Consider the following 19,068-nt stretch of genomic DNA (forward strand, 5'->3'; position numbering starts at 1 on the left):
CCTTATGCGGGAGGTCACACAGCATTAGAGCAACAAGCAGCAGCTCCTGCCTCCCTCCCTCCCTCCCTCCATCCATCGATCGCAGCGTCGCCCCCCGCCCCATGCAAAGCTTCACCCCTTCTCACAGACAAGTGCTTGAGAGTTGTTTTATTACCAGTTTTCTTTAGATTAAGCAGACCTTCAGTATATAAAAATAATGTATAGAAATTAGTTCATGTTTTATATTTATAGCTAAAAGGCATTTACAAGTTACACATTCATCTCCCTCCCCTCCCCTTTGAGCCTGTGTATGATATTGAGCTGGTTGGCACTTAGCATCTTACTTACAGCAGGAAGCAGTCGCTGCTCTAGCTTACAGCGAGGGCTTACCCTGGTCTAAAAGCTGGGACTAGCGCGAATGTACATGGCAGCCACGCGTCCTCACATCAGGGTGGCCATTTAACAAAGTAAATGTATTAACAGGTTTATTGCGACAGGACAGCGCGTGGTTTGGGTTTACTCAGCAGCAGCAGGGCCGGGGAGCAACCAAGTCCAGTGCATTCCTTGGAGGCTTGTGCCGCTCTCTGGCCTCTTTCTCCTGCGTGATTTCAGCAGCGACCCCGCAGCGTTTGGGGGTCGCGGTGTTTGCTGCAGGGGCTGGAGGCTGCCTAGCACCGGCTGCGTGTCGCATCCTGCAACCGCTGGCTAGCAGGGAGCAGCCTCGTGCTCCCCAGGGGCTGCTGGCCGCTGTTGTCTCTGGGAGGCTTCAGCCCCAACAGCAGAGGCAGCTGCCAGGGAGGGACGAAGGCAAACACTTGAGGATAGTAAATCCTTGACCCTGCTGCTCGTGGTTGTAGCTACGGAACCTCCCCTGCAGTGACGAACAGAGTCACCGCAGCCTTAAGACTCTGGTGAGGTCCTGCATATGGGTATTCCAGTCCCTGCTCCCATAGCACGGAGAAATTTTAAGGAAGACATATAAAATGACTGTAAAATAGCACCCCTGCCAGCTCCTGGGGTACGGGAAGTCCCCAGGGTGGGATCTTTGCAGCAGGCTCCTCGCGGGAGAGGAGGTGCAGCCTGTGCCTGCTCGGCTCTGCGGCGGAGGAGAACACAGGTCTCAAAGGGCTCCGCAGAACAAGAGGGAAGTGCAGGGGCAGCTGCGTCCCTGGCTTACAGCCCTCTTCCCCTCCTGCAGCGGGAAATCAAAGGCACCAGCAAGCTGAAAAGTGGGGCACACCAGTGCGCAGGGCTGACCCTGAGACAGGCGCGCAACCGAGCAGCTCTGGGGTAGGGATGGGGCAGCCTCTCTTTTCCTTCCAAGACAAGTTGGAGCCCTTTCTGTGCTCCCCACTCCTTGGCCATACCCAGGAGGGTCCCCCAGCCCTGCCAGCCTGGAGGAGAGAAGCTCAGAGGCATCGCTAAGCAAGCGCTGGGGGATCCCTGCGTCAGACCCGAGGGCATGCAGGGTGGGAGCTGGCACGCTAAGCGGCTGGAGCAGCTAGAAGCGGGCGCTGTCCCTCCTCTCTGCGTCGTCCCGGGCTGGCAGGTTGGTGTCCTGCGGTCCCATCTGCGTCAGGAGGATGGTCCTGGCAGCTGCAGGGACGGCGCCGGTCACAGCGAGATGTCCGGCGTCGCCTGCAGGCTCTGCCCCGCAGCCCGTTTCTTGGCGCTGCTGCGGCCCTTGTCTGCGCGCCGGTACGGGTTGTTCCGCAGATCTGCACCGGGAGGAAGCGCAGAGGCTGGCTGAGCCCACCTGCCCGCCCCGGCCAAGGCTGGGACCCAGTCACCCACCGCCGCCCAGGAGTCACCCCGTTTGGGTACGAGGATGCTTGGGAGCTGGACCTGCTGCACACAGAGACAGGAGAAGCAGCAGCTACGACCAGCCTGCAGGACCCTGTCCCTCAGCTCTCTTGGTGCCCAGCACCACAGCGGGGGGCCGGGGCTGATGCGTGGTGCCCTCGGGGTTGGCTTTCAGCATGGGGCAGAGTCCGGCCGATCTGCCCCGCAGCCAGAGGTACCGATGGGCCAAGAAACCCCGGAGGGTGGCGAAGTCTGGCAGCCCCTGCCTGCACCGTGCCCTCGCCCCGAGCCCGGCTGCCCCCACGTTACCTACAAAGGACTCTCCTCGTTGAAGCTCACATCGCAGAAGAGCCGGGACGAGCGCTTGCCCGTCCGGGCCGTGAAAGGAACAGTTTTCAGAGCTGAGCAGAACAATCCAGAGAGACAGCGAGGAGGAGGAGGAGGGAGGAGGAAGGAGCAGAAGAGGAGGAAGAACTATGAGACAGGGCAGAGAGTGCTCGGCAGCTTTGCTGCATGGGATGGGAAGGGGCTACAGGTGGGTTTGGTCCCCATGACGGGGCTTGGTTGTCCTCTGGCTCCAGGCTGTGACAAGCCTCCCGCAGCCCCCCGTCACCAAGAGTCTCCCCGCTGGCACCGAGCGCTGGGTCTGCTGCCGGGGGGATGCCTGGCTGCTCACCTGAAATAATCTCTCACCTGAAATAATATCCTCAATGGCCCCATCTTTTCCTTCATAGATGAGCGGCTCCTTCACCATCTGCTTCTTCTTCAGCTCGGCGATCATGTCCATCTGCTGCCGCTTGGCTTTCTGGGTGGGCAACTGCAGTTGGGGACAGCGCGGGGTGAACGGCGTGGCCTCACACCGCACCCCAAAGGTGCCCTCGATCTTCACTGCCCTCCAGGACCTGCGTTGCCCTTCCCCTCCACGCAGCTCGCTCGGGGCTGGAGCGGAGCTGCCCCACCAGGACAGAGGGACATGAGGGGCGCCTTCACCTCAGGCTGGTCCTTGCTGCCGGTGGGGCTGGATTCTGCCTCTTTGGCCGCAGCTTCTTGTTTCTTCCACAGCTCAATGTCCTGCTCTGCTTTCTTGGGAGAGGCGCAGGGAGGGTGTGCTGAGCTGGGGCGTCCTGCCAGGGGATCACAGAGCCTCCTTCCTCCCCTCAGCAGCCCCCAGCTCGCCCCAACCCAGCTCCAGCACTGCTGACCTCCCTGAAGGGCAGCGCTGAGCCCCAGGGTCTCTCTGCCCCACAAGCCCCCAGCCTCACAGGTGGCTTTTTCTGGTTACCCCAAAGTGGGGTCAGACCTCCCCACAACCCCAAATCCCCTCCCAACTCCCAGAAACAGGGCACCCCCCCCATCCCCTCCTACCTTGTAGGCTCTGATGAAGCGCATGAACATGGGGAAGAAGGTGGTGGGGGGACTGGTCTTGGGGTTCTCCCCAAAATACTCCACAACTGACTCGTACGCCTCCTGTGGGCAAAGACACCCCAATCCGGGGGGCTGGGGCCAGGCAGCGGTGCCCCATCGCCCACCACCTCCTTCCAGCCTCTCCCACCTCACCATCCCCCTCTGTAGCCCCTCAGCTCTCCTGCTGGAGCCATGTCCCAGCTAGGAGCCTCTCCCATGGGGCAGAGGTGTGAGCAGAGGGCATCCCGGGGTGTCCCCAGGTAGGGATGGGGGGGCCAAATCCTCCCCCCAACCCCACACTACCCCCAGCACCCACCTTGGCGGTTTTGCTGTCAGCCTGCAGCTTCTCCATCACCTCCAAGTTGACCTTGAGGAAGTCCTTGAGCACAGGGCTGTCATCTTGCCGCATGAACTCCTTGCGGGTCAGCTCCATCCCCTGCTGCAGGCTCCGCACATCCTGCAACACGCTTTCCAGGGAGACTGCGGGGAGGGTGACCAGCGCCAGGGTCAGGGCAGGCTTGGAGAGCCCCACGCTGGGGCTGCAGCCTGCCGTGACCCCCCCCAGCCCAGTTCCCACAGGCGCTACCTGTGCCCGCCTTGTCGAGGAAGTGCAGCTCCGTGTGGAAGCCGGTCAGCTCGGGGTACTTCTCCGTGATCACCCGCACCAGGTAGTGCAGCAGCGTTTGCTTGCGGTCTGTCGACTTCATCTCCAGGAGCTGTGAAAGAGCAGCGTCAGCCCCAACCCGCATCCCACCACCCCACCTCGGGCCTGCTCAGGACAGGGTCTGGTGGCCCTCCATCCCTGTGGCTGGTTCACATCTTCCTCCATCCCCACAGCTGGTTCTGCCTCCCTCTATCCCCATGGCTGGTTCCCATCTTCATCCCCCGTAGCTGGTCCTTGCATCCGCATCTCTCTGTATCTGCTCTCTGCATCCTTCCAACCCCACGGCTAGTTCTTGTGTACCTCCATCCCTCTAGCTCCTCCCCATGCCTCTCCAACCCTATAGATTGTCTCTTCATCCCTCCATTCCCTCAGATTCCTGTGTCTCTCCATCCCCATGGCTGGTCCCTGCATCCCTATAGCTGCTCCCCATGCCTCTCCAAACCCTATTGATGGTCCCTGCATCCCTCCATCGCCACAGATCAATCCCGTGTCCCTCCATCCCTATAGCTGGTCCTTGCATCCTTCCATCCCCACAGTGGATTCCCATGTCCCTCCATCTCTACAGCCTGTCCCTGTGTCCGTCCATCCCGAGGCTGGTCCCTGGGCAGTGCCCGTGCCCCCGCACACCAGCACACCGGGCAGCCCCACGCCGACCCTACCGCATCGAGGCTCTGCAGCCGGAAGCCGTAGGCCGCCCCGCGCTTGCTGCTGTTCATGTAGTTCCCGAAGGCCAGGACAATCTGCGGAGACACAATGGCTCAGGGACACAACCCGGATGGGACACCCCGGGGCGGGGACAGCGCCTACGCGCACCCTGGCAGCACCCTGCATGCACCCATCCCATCCCGACACCCCCCATCAGGGACACCACACCCCAAACTCCTCACCTCGAGGATGTTGCGCAGTTTGCTGGAGGACTTGAGGGACATGGAGGCGGCGATGATGGCGTTGAGTTGCTGTGGGTGGGAGAAGCAGCGTGAGTCTCGCTGCAGGCTGCCACCCCCTTGCATCCCCCCACCCACAGCCACGCCGTGCCCCCTCCCAACACCCACTGGCATGAGCAGCTGGGCTGTGTCGTTGAAGTTGCCCAGGAAGATCATGACGTTCATGCGCTCGGCCAGGCGCGGGATCTTGCTGAAGCGGATCATGAACTGGTCCTCGTCCGAGAGCTCCTCCAGCGGCTGCTGCTCCCGCTCAAACTTCCCGATGAGCGTCCGCTCGTACTCGGTGGGCAGGAAGCGCAGCAGCAGCTCCAGAAAGTCGAGGCTCAGGGCTTTCTGGTCATACCTGCGGGTGGTGGGAAACACCCCCAGCACAGTCAGACCCTGCAGCAGATCCCTCAACCCCCCCGTCACCCATGGCTGGTTCCCATCTTCCCTCCACGTCCACAGCTGGTGCCATCACTCCTCCAACCCCAGCACACCCCTCACCCCCGTGACCCCTTGGGTGTAACTGGGCTTGCACCCGACCTTCTCCCAACCGTCTCCCATCACAGAGGGGACACTCACGTCTCAATGGCTGTGCAGATGTCCTGGATGCTGCGGCCGCCCTTGCGGAGGGTGATGGCCAGGTTCTTGGCTCGGTTGGACTCCATGAGGGTGACTTTGCTGGGAGCCTTCTGCGTGGCCTTCACCTTGAGGGCACTGATGTCCAAGCTGGGGCCCTGTGCCTTGGTCTTGAACTGCTCCTCAAAGTCGCTCATGTCCAGCTCCTGCAGGGAGACAGAGCTGAGGGCATGGCGGGGAGGCGATGCAGGACATCTGGGATGAGGACGGGGCCAAAGGACCGGGCCAAGGGGGAGAGGAGTAAGAGGATGAAGATGGAGCAAGGGGATGAGGTCAAGTTGAAGGGATGAGGATGGAGCAAGGGGACATGGACAGGGACAGGACAAAGGGACAGGGAAGGGATGAGGGAACCAGAGGAAGATGAGGAAGAAGACATGGACGGGATGTGAGGATGAGGATGAGGCACGGGGACAAGGACAGGGTGACAGAAGGAAGGCAGATCCCGTGTTGTCCCTCTCCATGGTGCCAAGGAGCTGCTCCAACCTCCAGCTCCTCCAGCAGCCGTGTGACACCAGGGACGGGTGCAAGGTGGGCACAGGGGCAACCTCAGCACGGGTGTGGCATGGACTGGGGCGCTGGCCCAACCAAGCACCTCACCTGGACCCTCCCGGACCCCTCCATGTCCTCACCTGCAGCACCTTCTCGTCGTTGAGCTCGGTGAAGACGGTGCCATCGATCTGGCTCGGCTTCAGTGCCACCCAGTTGAAGATGGGCATGCGAAACTTGGTCTGAATCGGCTTCTTCACCTTCACTGCAGGGTGATGGGGAGGGGGGGACACGTCACAGGGTGGGGGGTCCCAAACCCACCCCAGGGTGCCCCTGGCCCTCACCTCAGGGACGTCCCCTCTATCCCTCGACCTCACTCACCTGAACCGCCAGCGGCATGGGGGGCACCCGGCCCAGCTGGGAGCTGCCCACCGAGGGGTGGGGGCGGCGGAGGCGGGGGGATGGGGCCCTCCAGCCCCCCTGGGGGTGGTGGGGGTGGGGGTGGCACTTGGGCACCCGGGAGCGGAGGGGCTGGCGGGGGTCCGGTGCCTGCGGGCAGTGGAGGTGCAGGAGGCGGCGGGGGGCCGGTCTCAGCCCCCGGCAGCGGTGGGGGAGGTGGAGGGGGTGGAGCCGGGGGCGCAGCGGGTGCTGGTGGGGGAGATGTGTCTGGAGCCAGAGCCGGAGCATCTGCAACGGAAAGAAGACATGGGTGAGGAGATGGCACAGCAGGGCACGGTGCCACCGCCACGTTTCCTCTGCCACCACGTGACTCTGCATCCCTGGGCACATCCCTGCACCCCTGGGCACATCCCTGCATCCCTGGACACATCCCTGCACCCCTGGGCACATCCCTGCACCCCTGCCTCGGTTTCTCTGCCCAGAGACATGCTGCCATCCCTCCTCTGTGCCGTGTGTCCCCGCCAGGAGGGGGACATTGTGGGCTGCCGCCATCCTCCCGCACCCATCGTACCTGTGCCGGTGGCAGTGCTGGTGGCAGTGGCCTCTCCGGTAACCACGGGGGCTGCTGGCGTTTCTATGACAACGGGGACAATTTCGATGGCAACGTCTCCGTCAGGCCCACGCAGGATCTGCACCAACCCCTTCTCCTCCAGCTCTGCCAGCCGCCGCTCCAGCGCCAGCCGGTAGCTCTCCTGGGGCTCTGGGGCCGGTGGGCTGGGTGGCTGCGGTGGGCTCAGCTGCTCCTGCAGTGGTGACAAGCCCTGGCACATCACTGGTGTCCCACTGCAACCCTTAAACCCCAGTCCCCCAGGCACGCATCCCTTCCTCCAGCTCCGTAGCACCCATGGGTGCTCACCCGCAGCGCCTCCAGCTCCCGCCGCGCCTGGCTCAGCTGCTTCTCCAGCTCCGCTATCTTGGCCATGGAGTCGTTCTCTGCATCCTGCAGCTTCTCCGTCAACTGCAGGGGATGAAGCGACGTCGCTCAGCCCCGTCCCCATCCCTCCCCTGCGGCTTGCGTCAGCAGCTCCTGCCCACGCGCCCACGTCCCACCTGGTTGACGTGCTCCTGCAGCTCCTCCATGTGCTCCAGCACGGCCGTCTTGGTCTCCGAGTCCTCCAGCATGGCCCCCACATCGAAGACGTTGTCCAGGTAGGCTTGGATCTGCACCTGCAGCTTGTCGCTCTCGGTGAGACGGAGGGTCTGCCATGGGACAGCCGGTGGTACCGTCACAGCCGGTGGTACCCCCTCCAGCACCCACCCACCTCTTGCATCAGGGCTCAGCGCCGGGGCGGCGCAGGATCACCCACCTCCAGGTAGTGGTCCAGCCCCAGGTGGGTGAACTCGTACTGCAGGAAGACGCGGAAGTTCATGTTCTCCACAGAGTGCACCACGATGTTGATGAACTGCATGCAGGCCACCTGCGGGACGGACACAGGCTCAGCGCGGCCGCCGGCGTGGCACAGGGGCCCGGCAGCCCTTGGGGACACCGCGCCCCGGGGACTGCGCGGTGGATTGGTGGCCCTCAGGACGTGGTGCCCCTGGGGGGCGCGCGGTGGTCTCACAGCCCAGGGAACATGGGGACGTGGGGAAGGACCAGCGGCTCAGCAGCCCTTGGGGACATGGTGCCCTGGGGAGAGCACAGTGGCTTGGCAGCCCCTGGGGAGACACAGGACCCTGGGGAAGGACCAGCAGCCCTTGGGGAGACGATGTCCTGGGGACAGCGGAGCACCAGCCCTCCCAGCCACTCACCATGAAGTCGATGTTGGTGTCCTCGTTTCGGAAATACTCCATCAGCTTCTCAAAGCGGTTCTTCTCCCCGCAGACCTGGGGTGGGAGCAAGGGGATGAGGACCGGGGTGGGCACCCAGAGGGGTGGCAGGGCAGGAGGCACCAGCCTGGTCCAGCTGGGACATGGCCCTGGGGACACATGCTGGCATGGGGACATCAAGCCCAATGGCCAGAGCATCCCCAAGCACGTCACGGGATGGGCATTTTAAGGATGGAGGATGCCCTGATGATGCAGGGGTCTGCCACACATGGGGAAACTGGGTCATGAACCCAGCTGGAGCATGGGTGTCAGCGTGGGAACCACGTGACCCTGCTAGAGACTCACCTCCTTGAAGTTGTCGAAGGCGGCCAGGATGATGTCGTGGCCACCTCGGACCAGGCAGACGGCGGCCAGCAGCTCCAGCACCAACGCCTTGGTCCTGCAGAGACACAGGGTGCAACAGGGTCACAGGGCTGTGGGGTGAGCGAGGGGACGGGGAGACAGGGGACAGGTCCTACCTGGCATTCTTGTTGTTGAGGCTCAGAGTGATCTCGTTGACACAGGCTGGGTGGTTCATCACCAGGCTGAAGCCAGACTTGGGTGGAAAAAGAGCATTAATGGGGTCGGTCATGCATCCTCCTGCCCCACGCCAGGGATTACCCCAGAACCCTGGGACATCCTCATGCCACATCCCCACCAGACATGAGCAAGGCGATAGAGAAGGGGTCCCACCCCACCCAAACCCTGACCCGAACATGGCCCTGCAGGCTTTTGGGGAGCCCCAGGCGGGTCCCCAAGGATGCTGCCCTCTCCCACCTGGTAGTTCATGATGGCGCGAAGGCACATGATGCAGACATGGACATCATCCTTCTGGCTGACAAGGCGGGAGTTCCTCAGCGTCTTCCTGCTGTGCGAGGGGTTCAGCCTGGGTGGGCGAGAGGGTGGCTGAGTGGGGGCCAAGGAGGTGGCGGGGAGGCACAGCGCAAGCGGGGAGGGGGCAGCGCGTGGGTGGGTGGCAGCAGGGGCAGGGGGACACCGGGGGACCTGGGCATTTGCATCCCCACAGGAGAGACCCCCATCTCCATGCCCTTCTACAAGCCCTTGGGCTGGCGGGGTGATGCAGGGGTGGGATGGAGGCCGGGTGCCCCTCATGCGCACGGGTGGTCTCGGAGGCTCACCGGGGCGGGTAGGAGCTGCCGGGTGACCTGGGGGTACTGTCCCCATCGCTGCCCGGGGCGCTGCAGGGGACGCTGGGGTGGACGTGGCGGAGGAGGGTGTGGATGTGCTGGTTCGAGAGGCAGCAGCTGGAGGCACGTTAGAGCCTGCAGGACAGGAGGGAGAAACGGGGCTCCCGCGTGGCCCCTGGGACACCCAGGCTTGGGGACACGGGTGGCGGACAAGGGCTGGGATGCCCTGCAGGTGCCACGTCACTCCTGACCTGTCCCTGGGGCTGGGGGGGACACCCCAGCTCCTCCGGAGCTGCTGGCAGGTGGTGAGGGACACCTGCAGTTCCTGAGGTGCCACGTTACGGCTCCCAGGGTGCCCATGGCAGGGTGTCCCCTGGGATCGCCCCTGCCCGCTGGGGATGCCCTGCAGGCACTGTCCCCTATGCCAGTGACTGGCAGTGGGGTCCCGCCAGGGTGTCTCCCTCCCGCCGGCGCCCCGGCCCCATCACCTACCGTCAGCGCATCCCCCGGCAGCGTGCAAGAGAAGAGCGGGGTTAGAAGTGGGGTGCGAGGGCAAGAGGTGCCAAGCGAGAGCCCCCGGCCACCGGGACCAGCTGTGGGGGTGCAGGCCCATTCCTCCACCCTGGTTTTAAACCAGTGGGGTGCAATTTGGTCCCCCAAAATCTCAAGCATCACCGATTTTTGCTTATTCATGGGTTATGCCCAGAGCGTCCCACAATGGTCGCGGTGCTGGGCTGGGGGGACTGATCCAGCCCAGCTCCTGGCAGGTTTATCCCTTGTGCACATACACAGGGACGTGGATTTGACCCCCCCAAACCAGCGCTGGGGACCCATTTTTAGGACCGGGCCTGCATCCCCCTGCCGAGCCCTTCTCCGAGCATGGTGTGGCCGGGGGTGCAGCGAGGCAGAGAGCGGGGGGACACGGTGCAGGGACGGAGGGGACACGGGGGACATGGGACCACGCGTTACCTGACAGTGAGGTGCCGCACTTTGGAGGAGCCCTGGGTGGGGGACGAGGAGTTGCTTTTGCTCAGGTCCTCCAGCGACCGCTCCAGGACCTTGCCCTTGTCAGAGCCCGGGCTGCCGTTCTCAGCGCTCTCCATGTCATACCTGGAGGCCCATGGGGACGCAGGGACAGGTGAGGTGTGGCACCCCAATACAGACAGGACCCCCCTGGGGGTCCCCAGGGCTGGGGATGTTGGGAATGCTCTGCTCAACCCCAGCCATAGAGCATCCTTAGCTCCATCACTCTGATTATAGGGGGGAGCAGCACCCCGGGACCCCCCAGCCCCTCCAAGTGCCAGGGGAGGCTGATCCCAGCCTTGGGGAAGGGACACCTGGTGGGGACATACGCGACGGAGCACTGGGCGAAGGCGAGATACTCCAGCAGCACGTCCAGCCCCTTGTTCTCCTCGTTGAGGAACTCCTGGACCCAGCTGGAGGGTGCAGGGGGTTAGTGGGCTCCGCCAGCCCTCCTCATCCTCCCTTCTCCCCTGTCCAGCCCCTCAGCAGTGCCACCCCCTGGCCAGAGTTCCCCAGCAAGGGTGGGACACGCTGGGGACACGAGGAGGCACCACAAGCTGGCATCTCTCCAAGGCAGGTGGGTGCCATGGTGACCCCGGCTCCTGGTGCTTGGGGGACACAGCTCGAGGGTTCTGCTGCCACCGCTGCCACCACAACAGGACGGCCCAGCCCTGGGTGGCAGGACCATGGGCACCCATGGCTCAGCACCCACCACACCGCACGGGGCCAGGCCACCCAGGGTGGGGACCAGGATTCAGGTCTTACAGCACCCATGGCACAGCCAGCTGCTTCAGCACCCCCATCCTCGCATCAGAGCCACCCCAGAGGGGCAGGACAAGCCTCCACATCCCGCTGTCACCCCCACAGCCAGAAGCCACTGGCACACCAGTCCCTGTCCCAGCAATGCTGGGGACAGCAGCAGTGGCTGCGTGACAATGACGATACCCCCCAGGTCTCCCTTCCTTACCCGATGTAGTTGGTCCTCAAGGAAATCTCCAGCTCCCGGAGCACCTGTGTCGACTCCTGCACTCGCCTCTTGAACTGGGGGATGGGGAGAGCCATTGGCACCATCCCCGTGCCCGACCCGGGCTGGGGACAAGGGGTGGAAGGGGGAGCCCTCACCTTCCTGCTTACGCCACCCGTGTCCAAGTAGCTCTTCAGCTTCTGGATGTAGGCGGACGGTGGATTTTTCACCTGGAAACGCTCCTACAAGGCCCAGAGAGAGGCTAAAAGCTGGCCACCCACACGGCACGGGGACGTGCCACTGTCCCCACGGCAGCCACCATGTCCCTGTCCCCGCCCCTGCGCTGCACCAATATTTAACCAGGCTAATAAGGTGCTGTATCACTAACGGCGATGGATGCTGGCACTCGGCACATGCTGGGTTGATGCCCATGCCACGAGTGGCACCTGGGGAAGGGACAGCACTGGTGACGCTGTGGCACCCAGACCTCACCTGGTCACAGATGAGCTCCCACTTCTTCTCGTTGTCATACTGGTTGAGCAGCTCCATCTTGTCCGGGGGCAGGTTCATGGAGTTCTGCGGGGTGATGGGTGTCAGGGCTGGGGGTCATCCCCAAAAACACCCTCCAGGGCTGTAGCACCCACTGCTCACCCAGCACTGAGTGTCCTTGCTCAGTGGTGGGATGATGGGGACACCAGTGGGAGGATGGGGACATTGGTGGGACAATGGGTACACCAGTACGAGATGGGGACAGCAGTGGGACGATGGGGACACCAGTGGGAGGATGGGGACGTTGGTGGGACAATGGGTACACCAGTACGAGATGGGGACAGCAGTGGGACGATGGGGACACCAGTGGGAGGATGGGGATGCCACCATTCCCAGGATGTTAGCATCCCGCCAGCCATGGACCCATCAACAACATCCTGACCTGGAGGTCCCCGAGGGGGAGGGCAGGGGGTGTTAGTGGGGGACAGGAGGAAACTCTGGACGCATCCCCCCATGTCATGAGTGCACAACGCTCCTGGCCTCAGCCAGCCCAGTCCCAGCAGAGCCACTTGGGGTGCGGGATGGGGACACAAGCTGGTGGCACAGCTGGGGAACCCAGGAGTCTGGGCCCTACTCGAGGGCGACGGTCACCTCCGAGTCCCCCAGCCGTGGGTGCGTGACGAGCCTGGCTGGTGAAATCAGTGTTTCTTTAGAGACATGATGTCAGGGAAGGGTCTGGTGTGTCACCACATCCCTCTGTGCCACCGTTACACAACCCCGGCCGCCACCCGCCCCCCCCGGGGCCGCCCCGGCAGGACGTGACGTGGTTTCCGCTCTCCGAACGGCACGAGGCAGCTGCCGAAACTGCTCCACACCACAGCCGGGGGCTCCGGGAGGCCCCGGGTGCAGCTCCTGCCTCTGGGCTGCTCAGGGACACAGTGGGTCCCTGAGGGACACCATGGGGTGACCGGCAGAGCATTTAATGGGGCACCCACCATGGCCTGGGCCATGCTGGGAGCTCAGCTGGCATCACAGCTGATTTATTTTCCCAGAAGACACATTTCTTGGTGATCCAGTCCCCAGGCTGGATCTGAGCAGGAACTGAGGCTGCTGCCGTTCCAGAGAGCCTGGGCAAGCCGGCACAACGGCACACAGAGGCAATGCACAGCACCAAGTCACCCTTAACCTCCAGTTTTGGGGTCCCCTGATGTTGAGGATGTGGATGTGGGGTGCACACACCCCTGGGACACCCATGCCCCTGGGGAAAAGGCATCTCACAGTGGTTTGGCTGCTCACAGAGGAGCAGGTCCAAGAGGAGAGGTGCCATGGTGGCGGGCAGGAGTGGAAACCTCGCCGCCTGCCTCCACCAAGGACCGGTCAAGCTGCTTTCGCAAGAAGCCAAAGCCAGGAGACGTGGGTGGAGAGGAGCCGACACTCAGCTGGATTTGGCCGAGGGACAGATCATATGAAGAGCTGGTCAGGGAGGGTAAAATTAGGCTGCAGGGTCAGAAATAGCGTCGTTACAAAGCCACTGGGGCAGCACCAGAGCGCCGGGCTGGGGCCTGCGATGGGCAAGGTGGCAGCAGCACCTGGATGTCCCCTTTGCTTGGAAGCCTTGCCCCCATGGTCCCCAATCCTTGGGATGGATGAGACCCTCCAGGAGGGTCAGACCAAGGGACAGGGCTGAGAGGGACCATGCATCCAAACACCCCACCCAGGACTCCAGCAGCACCCAAGGCACCCTCCATGGGACACTGTGTTTGGTGCCCTCAGCAGAGGGGGTGACTGTGGCACCCACCATGCGACCACCTCTTCCAGGGACCATGTGTAGGACCTGGAAAAACCAGGACCAAGCACCACTGGTGGGGCAGGAGCTCCCATGGGCTCCCTGCCACGAGGATACAGGCAGGGCAGGGGGATGCCAGGGAGGTGGTTTTGCCACAGACCCCCACGGCCCCTTCCTTGGGAGCAGGGCTGGGCTGGGTGGCAGGATGTGGCACGGTTCGGGTACAAACTGGGTGGTGGCTGCGTCCTGCCACAGCCCCGGGCAGGCATGTGGTGCTGGGGGGAGGAAGTGGCTCTGCTGTGGTCCCCCGGCGTCAACCAGCAGCACGAAGAAACCTGTTCTTGTTTCCTGCCGGGGAGGAGGGGACCGGTGCTGTGGGAGACGTGGGGCAAGGAGGGAGGTGTGGGGCAGGGCAGGTAATGTGGGGCAAGGCAGCAGCTGAGCACCCCGGAGGTGTCAGAGGAAGGACTTAGTCCTCCTCCTCTTCCTCCTTGGGGGACAAGGATGGAGGAGCTACAGGGACTTACCCCAGCAGCCACATCCCACCTTCCATCATCCAGCACCCAGCACCCTCGTCCTACCCCAGTGTGGGGCTTCCCCAGCCACCCCCGAGCCTGCCAGCAGCGTCACAGCCCACCGCATTACTGCCCTACAATGTCCCCCAGCAACCCTCCTGGGACACGAGGTGCCACAGAGCCCATCGTGCCATCCCACCATGCCCAGCACCAGGATGTGGCCGGCTGGGCCCCCCATCTCAGCTGACATCAGCCATGGGGCTGAGCCAGGCTTTACCCTATACCTAAAACTAGACTGGGGGGAGGCAAAGCACCTACATCATTTTCCGGTACGAAAGACCTTTTCATATTGCAGCACCCACAGCGCTGGGGCTGCCGCTGGAGGGGGGAGGAGCTATTTTGGCTGCCAGACACCTTCTTCTTGTTCCGCACGCGAGCAGCAGGCAGAGCCGAGCAGAGCTGGGCTCTGCACCAAACCCCAGCACAAGAAATTCAAAGCATCCTTTACGGAAGTGTTTGCTCTACAAAACACCGATGGGCTCGAGTGAAAACCAGGTTGAACCCAGAGAGCCTCACTTCTGGGGCATGTGGGGGATGCACATCCATGGAGTGTGGATGGAAAGCCTCGACGGCATGTGGCATGGGAGAGCATCACAGTGCGGACATCTGGTACCAACCCTGCCCACTGCAGGGAAGGGGCTTGAGCAGCCCTGAGATGGCAGTTTAGGGGCTTCCACTGGCCAGTTGGCCACAGGAAGGACTAATGTCACCAGGTGCCCGGGCTGGCAGCTGATGGACCTCACCACTCCTGGGATGCTCGATCCCTCGTGGCAACAGAGTGCAATGCTCCCACCCAAGGGGGTTTGGGGCATGCCCAGCCCCGCAGTGCCTATGCTGGTGTCCCCTCCAGCAACCCCGACTGCCACCAGATCCATCCTCCTGCCTCCTGCTGAGGCTCAGCGCCAGGCACGCAGCAGGATCAGGCCCACCCAGGGCTCTCCCAATGCCCAGCATGCAGCAAGCTGGGCTGGGCGACGCTCCCATGACCAGCTCATCCCATCTGGGAGTCTCTCTGGATCCAGCTGGGTCCCAAACACACCATGTGCCAGGCAGGGACAAGCCAGTGGAGGAGCAGATGGGTCCCTGCCGATGGCCGGATGCTGTGAGGGAGGCGAGGGTGGGCTAAGAGATGGGCGGCCACCACCGCCTGCTGCTCCCGGCTCTATTTTAAGAACAAGCAGAAGCTGCTCTCAGCACAAGCTGGGGAGACGTGCCTGATCCAGCCACCATGCCCACATCCCTGCCGGGTGCCCGCCTGCCCACCCTGTGCCTGCTCACGGGGGATCGCTGCGCCGGCACGGCCCCCTACGTCAGCCAGGGACGGATCCAGGCGTACGCGGGGGATCCCTGCACAGGGATGCTCTCCTGATTCAGCCCGGGCCTGACCCAGCCATGGTGGGGGGAGCTGATCCAGCCACACAGGGGGCCTGATGCAGGTCCCAGGAGGATCCCTGTGCCAGGGTGCCCTCCTCATTCATCCAGGGCCTGATCCAGACATGTATGCAGCCCTCAGCTCACAGGCTGCTTCCTATCCAGGGCACACATTCCCATGGGAGCACCCCCCCACAGCCCCCGGAACTGGCCGCCGTGCCAGGACCGGGCTGGGGACGGATCCAGCAGAAAGCAGAGCATCATTTTTCTTTCCTGGTTGAGCTGAGGCCGACACCACAGCCAGGGCTTGCTGGTGACCGGTCCCACTGCTAGGGCCAACAGCACATCTGCAAACATCTGCAGCAGTGACGTTTGCCACGCTCTCCCCCAGGTCCCAGGAGAAGCAGCAGCAAAGCTCCTGCCAACAAAACCTCCTGGCCAGAGCAGCCCCCGTCCCCATCAGCCACCGTCCCCAAGGCTCCAGCCGAACCCTCTCAGCTAGTTTCGGCTCCACCACACCCCCGATTCACAATTCCATTTATATATTCCCGATTGCTACTGCTTGACATGCAAAAGGGAGAAAAATCCCAACTCATCCGAGCAGGAGCGTCTGAGCATTCCCATCCCAGCAGCAAAGATGCTCCCCTTCCTCCACTCCATCCCAAAAAGTCACCTCGGTATGTCCCAAACCACTTGGCACGGGGACAACCCTCCCATCGCTCTGCCAAAGCAGTATCTGCCACGGTGCCCTAGCTGGGAAGAAGCCAGCTTTTGGGGAATAAAACTAAACTCCCCATTTCCCGGCACGTGGTGGGTTTATCCATCCTCTTCCCAGTGCCAGTTTGGATCCCCCAGACTCTGCTGTTGGCTTTTCTGCCAGGCTTTGCCCCTCCAACTCTCCCAGTTTGGGATGTCCAGCCCAAAACTGGTTGGCGCCAACATGCTCTCACAGCATCACCGTAGCCATGGCAACGTGCTGGATCCAGACCATGCCTCACCAGGAGATTCCCATCCCATCACCTCCTGCTCCATCACTGATCTCACAAGCTCAGGAGGAGGAAAAATTGAATGCCAAGGCAAGGAACGTGGCTGGGGTGGGTGAGGGTGGAGGGATGCCCCCCGTCCCCATCCTGCCGGGGGTCCCGCTACCCCCCCCCCAGCTGCGAGAAGGGGGAAGGGAACCTGCGAAAGGAGGAAGCGAGATTGGGACAGCCGATTTCACAAGATGCCCGGTTCCCGTCTGGCCAAAACCCAGCCCCCTGGGTCCCCCTGGAAAGGGCTTTCCCTTGGGATGGAGGAGGTCTGGGTGGGGGCAAGGGCCTGGAGAAGTGCTTTCCCCTTCTTCCGATCGTTTTTCAGCTTAGGATTTCCAACGTGCTGCCACCCAGACAGGCGGAAAGCGCCGTTTCCTGAGGCCTCGCAGCAGCGGAAGCACCCCGAGGTCCCCAGCCACCCGTCCCCTCCTGCCATCGCCGCTGCAGCACCCGGGAGCCATCGCAGGCGCTGCCACCCCGCTCAGCCACCCACCGCCCTCCGCACCACCGGCGATGGGCATCCCCTCCTTGGGGATTTTGGGGGTCCCAGGCAGAACCCCATCTCGCAAAGCCCTTCACCATCATGCCCCTGCGGCCGCACCGAGGCAGAGCCGATGCTGCCGGCAGTACAGAAGCGGCAGTGGCTCCGGCTGCAATGCCTGGCCCCAAATAATCCTCCTGTAAATGCCACGAGATAAAATAGCTTCCAAATAATTTGCGCTCGGGGCTGGGATGGTGGATCCCACCGAGCCGATCCTGGCGTGCCAGTGTTGGCGGGAGCTTTTGCCCGCGGCCACTCCCGGCACGGGGTCGGCAAATAGGCTCTCAACAGGGGGTCAAGGGATTAAAGCAGCAATTTTTCCCTCTGCTCCCAGCCTGACCCTCCACCACGGTGCATTTTTGGGGAGGGCACAGATGGAGGATGGAGCGTGCTGCGGTGGGACCGCGGCCGGCACGGCGCGAAGGTCACGGCCAGCCGGCCCCGCTCAAGGACGGAGGGGAGCGAGCGGGAGCCGATCTCCCGCAGCCCCCAGTGTTTCAGGGAGCTGCCGTCCCACGGGAACGCGGCTCCGGCATCGCCGCCTGCTCAGCCCACGGCGGAGCTGGGGAGGCCGGGAGCGATGCCGGTGGTTTCCCTTGGGGAGAACGGCGTTGCGAAGGAGGAGAAGGTGAGCCGAGCGCGGTGCCGCCCGCAGCCGCGGCTGCCTGCAGCGTGGGCTCCGGGCCCTGCCGCCACCGGCTCCCCGCCATGGCGGAGCGTCCCCGGCAGCCGGAGAGCTGGGGTCACCCCAACAGTTTAGGGCCGGATCCCCCAGCCGTGAGAGCACCGGGGAGGCAGCACCGGCATCCCCCTGGCAGGGCCGAGCATCCCCATAAGCAACGGGGTGGGAGAGGAGAAATTCTTATTAATAAAAATAATTGAATAATAATTAAATAATGAATAGAATAAGAGAATAATGCTATATAGCCACAATTTAGGATAGGAGCAGTGTAATAGCAATGACGCCGATGCCGGCAACGCCACCAGAGAGCCCCGGCGGGATGTCGGGGTGCCCCGCCGCAGGGGTGCCCCCCCAGCACCCCCCTCCCCGCGGACCCCCCCCACTCACCAGGACGCGGCCGAAGCGCTCCTCCAGCTCTGCGGCGGGGGGCATGGGCTGCCGGCCGGCCGGGGGGGCGGCCCCGCTGGGGGGGGGCGCCGGCGGCCGCCCGTCGCGGGGCTCCCGCCCCGCCGCCCCCCCCTCCATGCCCCCGGCCGCGTTGCCCATGGCGGGACGCGGGATGCGGGACGCGGGATGCGGGAGCGATGGGTCGGGGCCGGGTCGGGGGGGCTGGAGCGGGGGTTTGGGGGTTGTTTTTTCCTTCCCCCCCCTCCCCGCCCCGCTCGGCCGCCGCTCCTCGGCGTTCGCAACTTCTCCGGGGCGTTATTGCGCTGCAAACGCCTCCCCCGCCCCGCGGGCAGGGCCCCGCCGCGCCCCGACCCGCACCGGGGGCGGCCCCGCACCTGCCCCCCGCCCCCGCCCCGCCCGGGCCGCCCGGGCCCCTCCTCCTCCTCCCGGCCGCCCCTCGGCCCTTAGGGTCTGTTGTACTAATAGTTCTTGATTTACTTTCATTTTACTGAATTAACTAATTTTATTTTCATTTTTGTTTTCCTTCTTTTTTCATGCATTTTTATTTCGTTTTATTAATTTTCAAAGTTTATTTTATTATTTATTACCTATTTCATTCTATTATTTCTTTTAAATTAAAAATTGCTTTTTTATTTAATTATTTTGTTACTATATTTTACTTTATTTTTATCTTATTATTTTATTAATTTATTTAATTTCTGAAATATTATTTTTAGTATTATTTTACTATATTTTGATGTATTTTATTCATCTTAGTTAGTTAGTTCCCACACCAGTGGGAACTGGGGCGGGAGTGTGGATCTGCTCGAGGCCAGGAGGGCTCTGCAGAGGGACGTGGACAGGCTGCATCGATGGGCCGAGGCCAGTTGTGTGAGGTTTAA

General features: G+C 62.8%; 1 protein-coding gene across 4 annotated transcripts; it reads right to left on the reverse strand.

Moving 5' to 3' along the window:
* Window positions 1-140: 140 nt before the first annotated feature.
* On the reverse strand, window positions 141-19,063 carry FMNL1 (formin like 1). Of its 4 annotated transcripts, none has more exons than XM_064473236.1 (26): window positions 18,167-19,059; window positions 11,794-11,877; window positions 11,460-11,543; window positions 11,305-11,378; window positions 10,667-10,750; window positions 10,284-10,424; window positions 8,944-9,052; window positions 8,646-8,722; window positions 8,473-8,566; window positions 8,110-8,184; window positions 7,668-7,778; window positions 7,411-7,560; window positions 7,217-7,318; window positions 6,872-7,103; window positions 6,283-6,588; window positions 6,045-6,166; window positions 5,359-5,561; window positions 4,903-5,137; window positions 4,738-4,806; window positions 4,510-4,590; window positions 3,773-3,902; window positions 3,503-3,666; window positions 3,148-3,249; window positions 2,773-2,865; window positions 2,476-2,599; window positions 141-1,697 (listed from the first exon to the last, which is right to left on the reverse strand). In XM_064473236.1, exons 1-26 carry the CDS (start codon window positions 18,323-18,325, stop codon window positions 1,594-1,596), a joined length of 3,309 nt encoding a protein of 1,102 aa, XP_064329306.1. In that variant the 5' UTR covers window positions 18,326-19,059; the 3' UTR covers window positions 141-1,593. The 4 variants fall into 4 exon arrangements, with proteins under 4 accessions (XP_064329306.1, XP_064329304.1, XP_064329307.1 ...); XM_064473235.1 differs by adding an exon at window positions 2,092-2,183 and having other exon boundaries at window positions 1,660-1,697; window positions 11,305-11,543; window positions 18,167-19,063; XM_064473234.1 differs by having other exon boundaries at window positions 11,305-11,543; window positions 18,167-19,061.
* Between the last annotated feature and the right edge of the window lie 5 nt (window positions 19,064-19,068).

Source organism: Phalacrocorax carbo, chromosome 25 (genome assembly GCF_963921805.1).
Source record: "Phalacrocorax carbo chromosome 25, bPhaCar2.1, whole genome shotgun sequence".
Classification (NCBI taxonomy): Eukaryota; Metazoa; Chordata; class Aves; order Suliformes; family Phalacrocoracidae; genus Phalacrocorax; species Phalacrocorax carbo.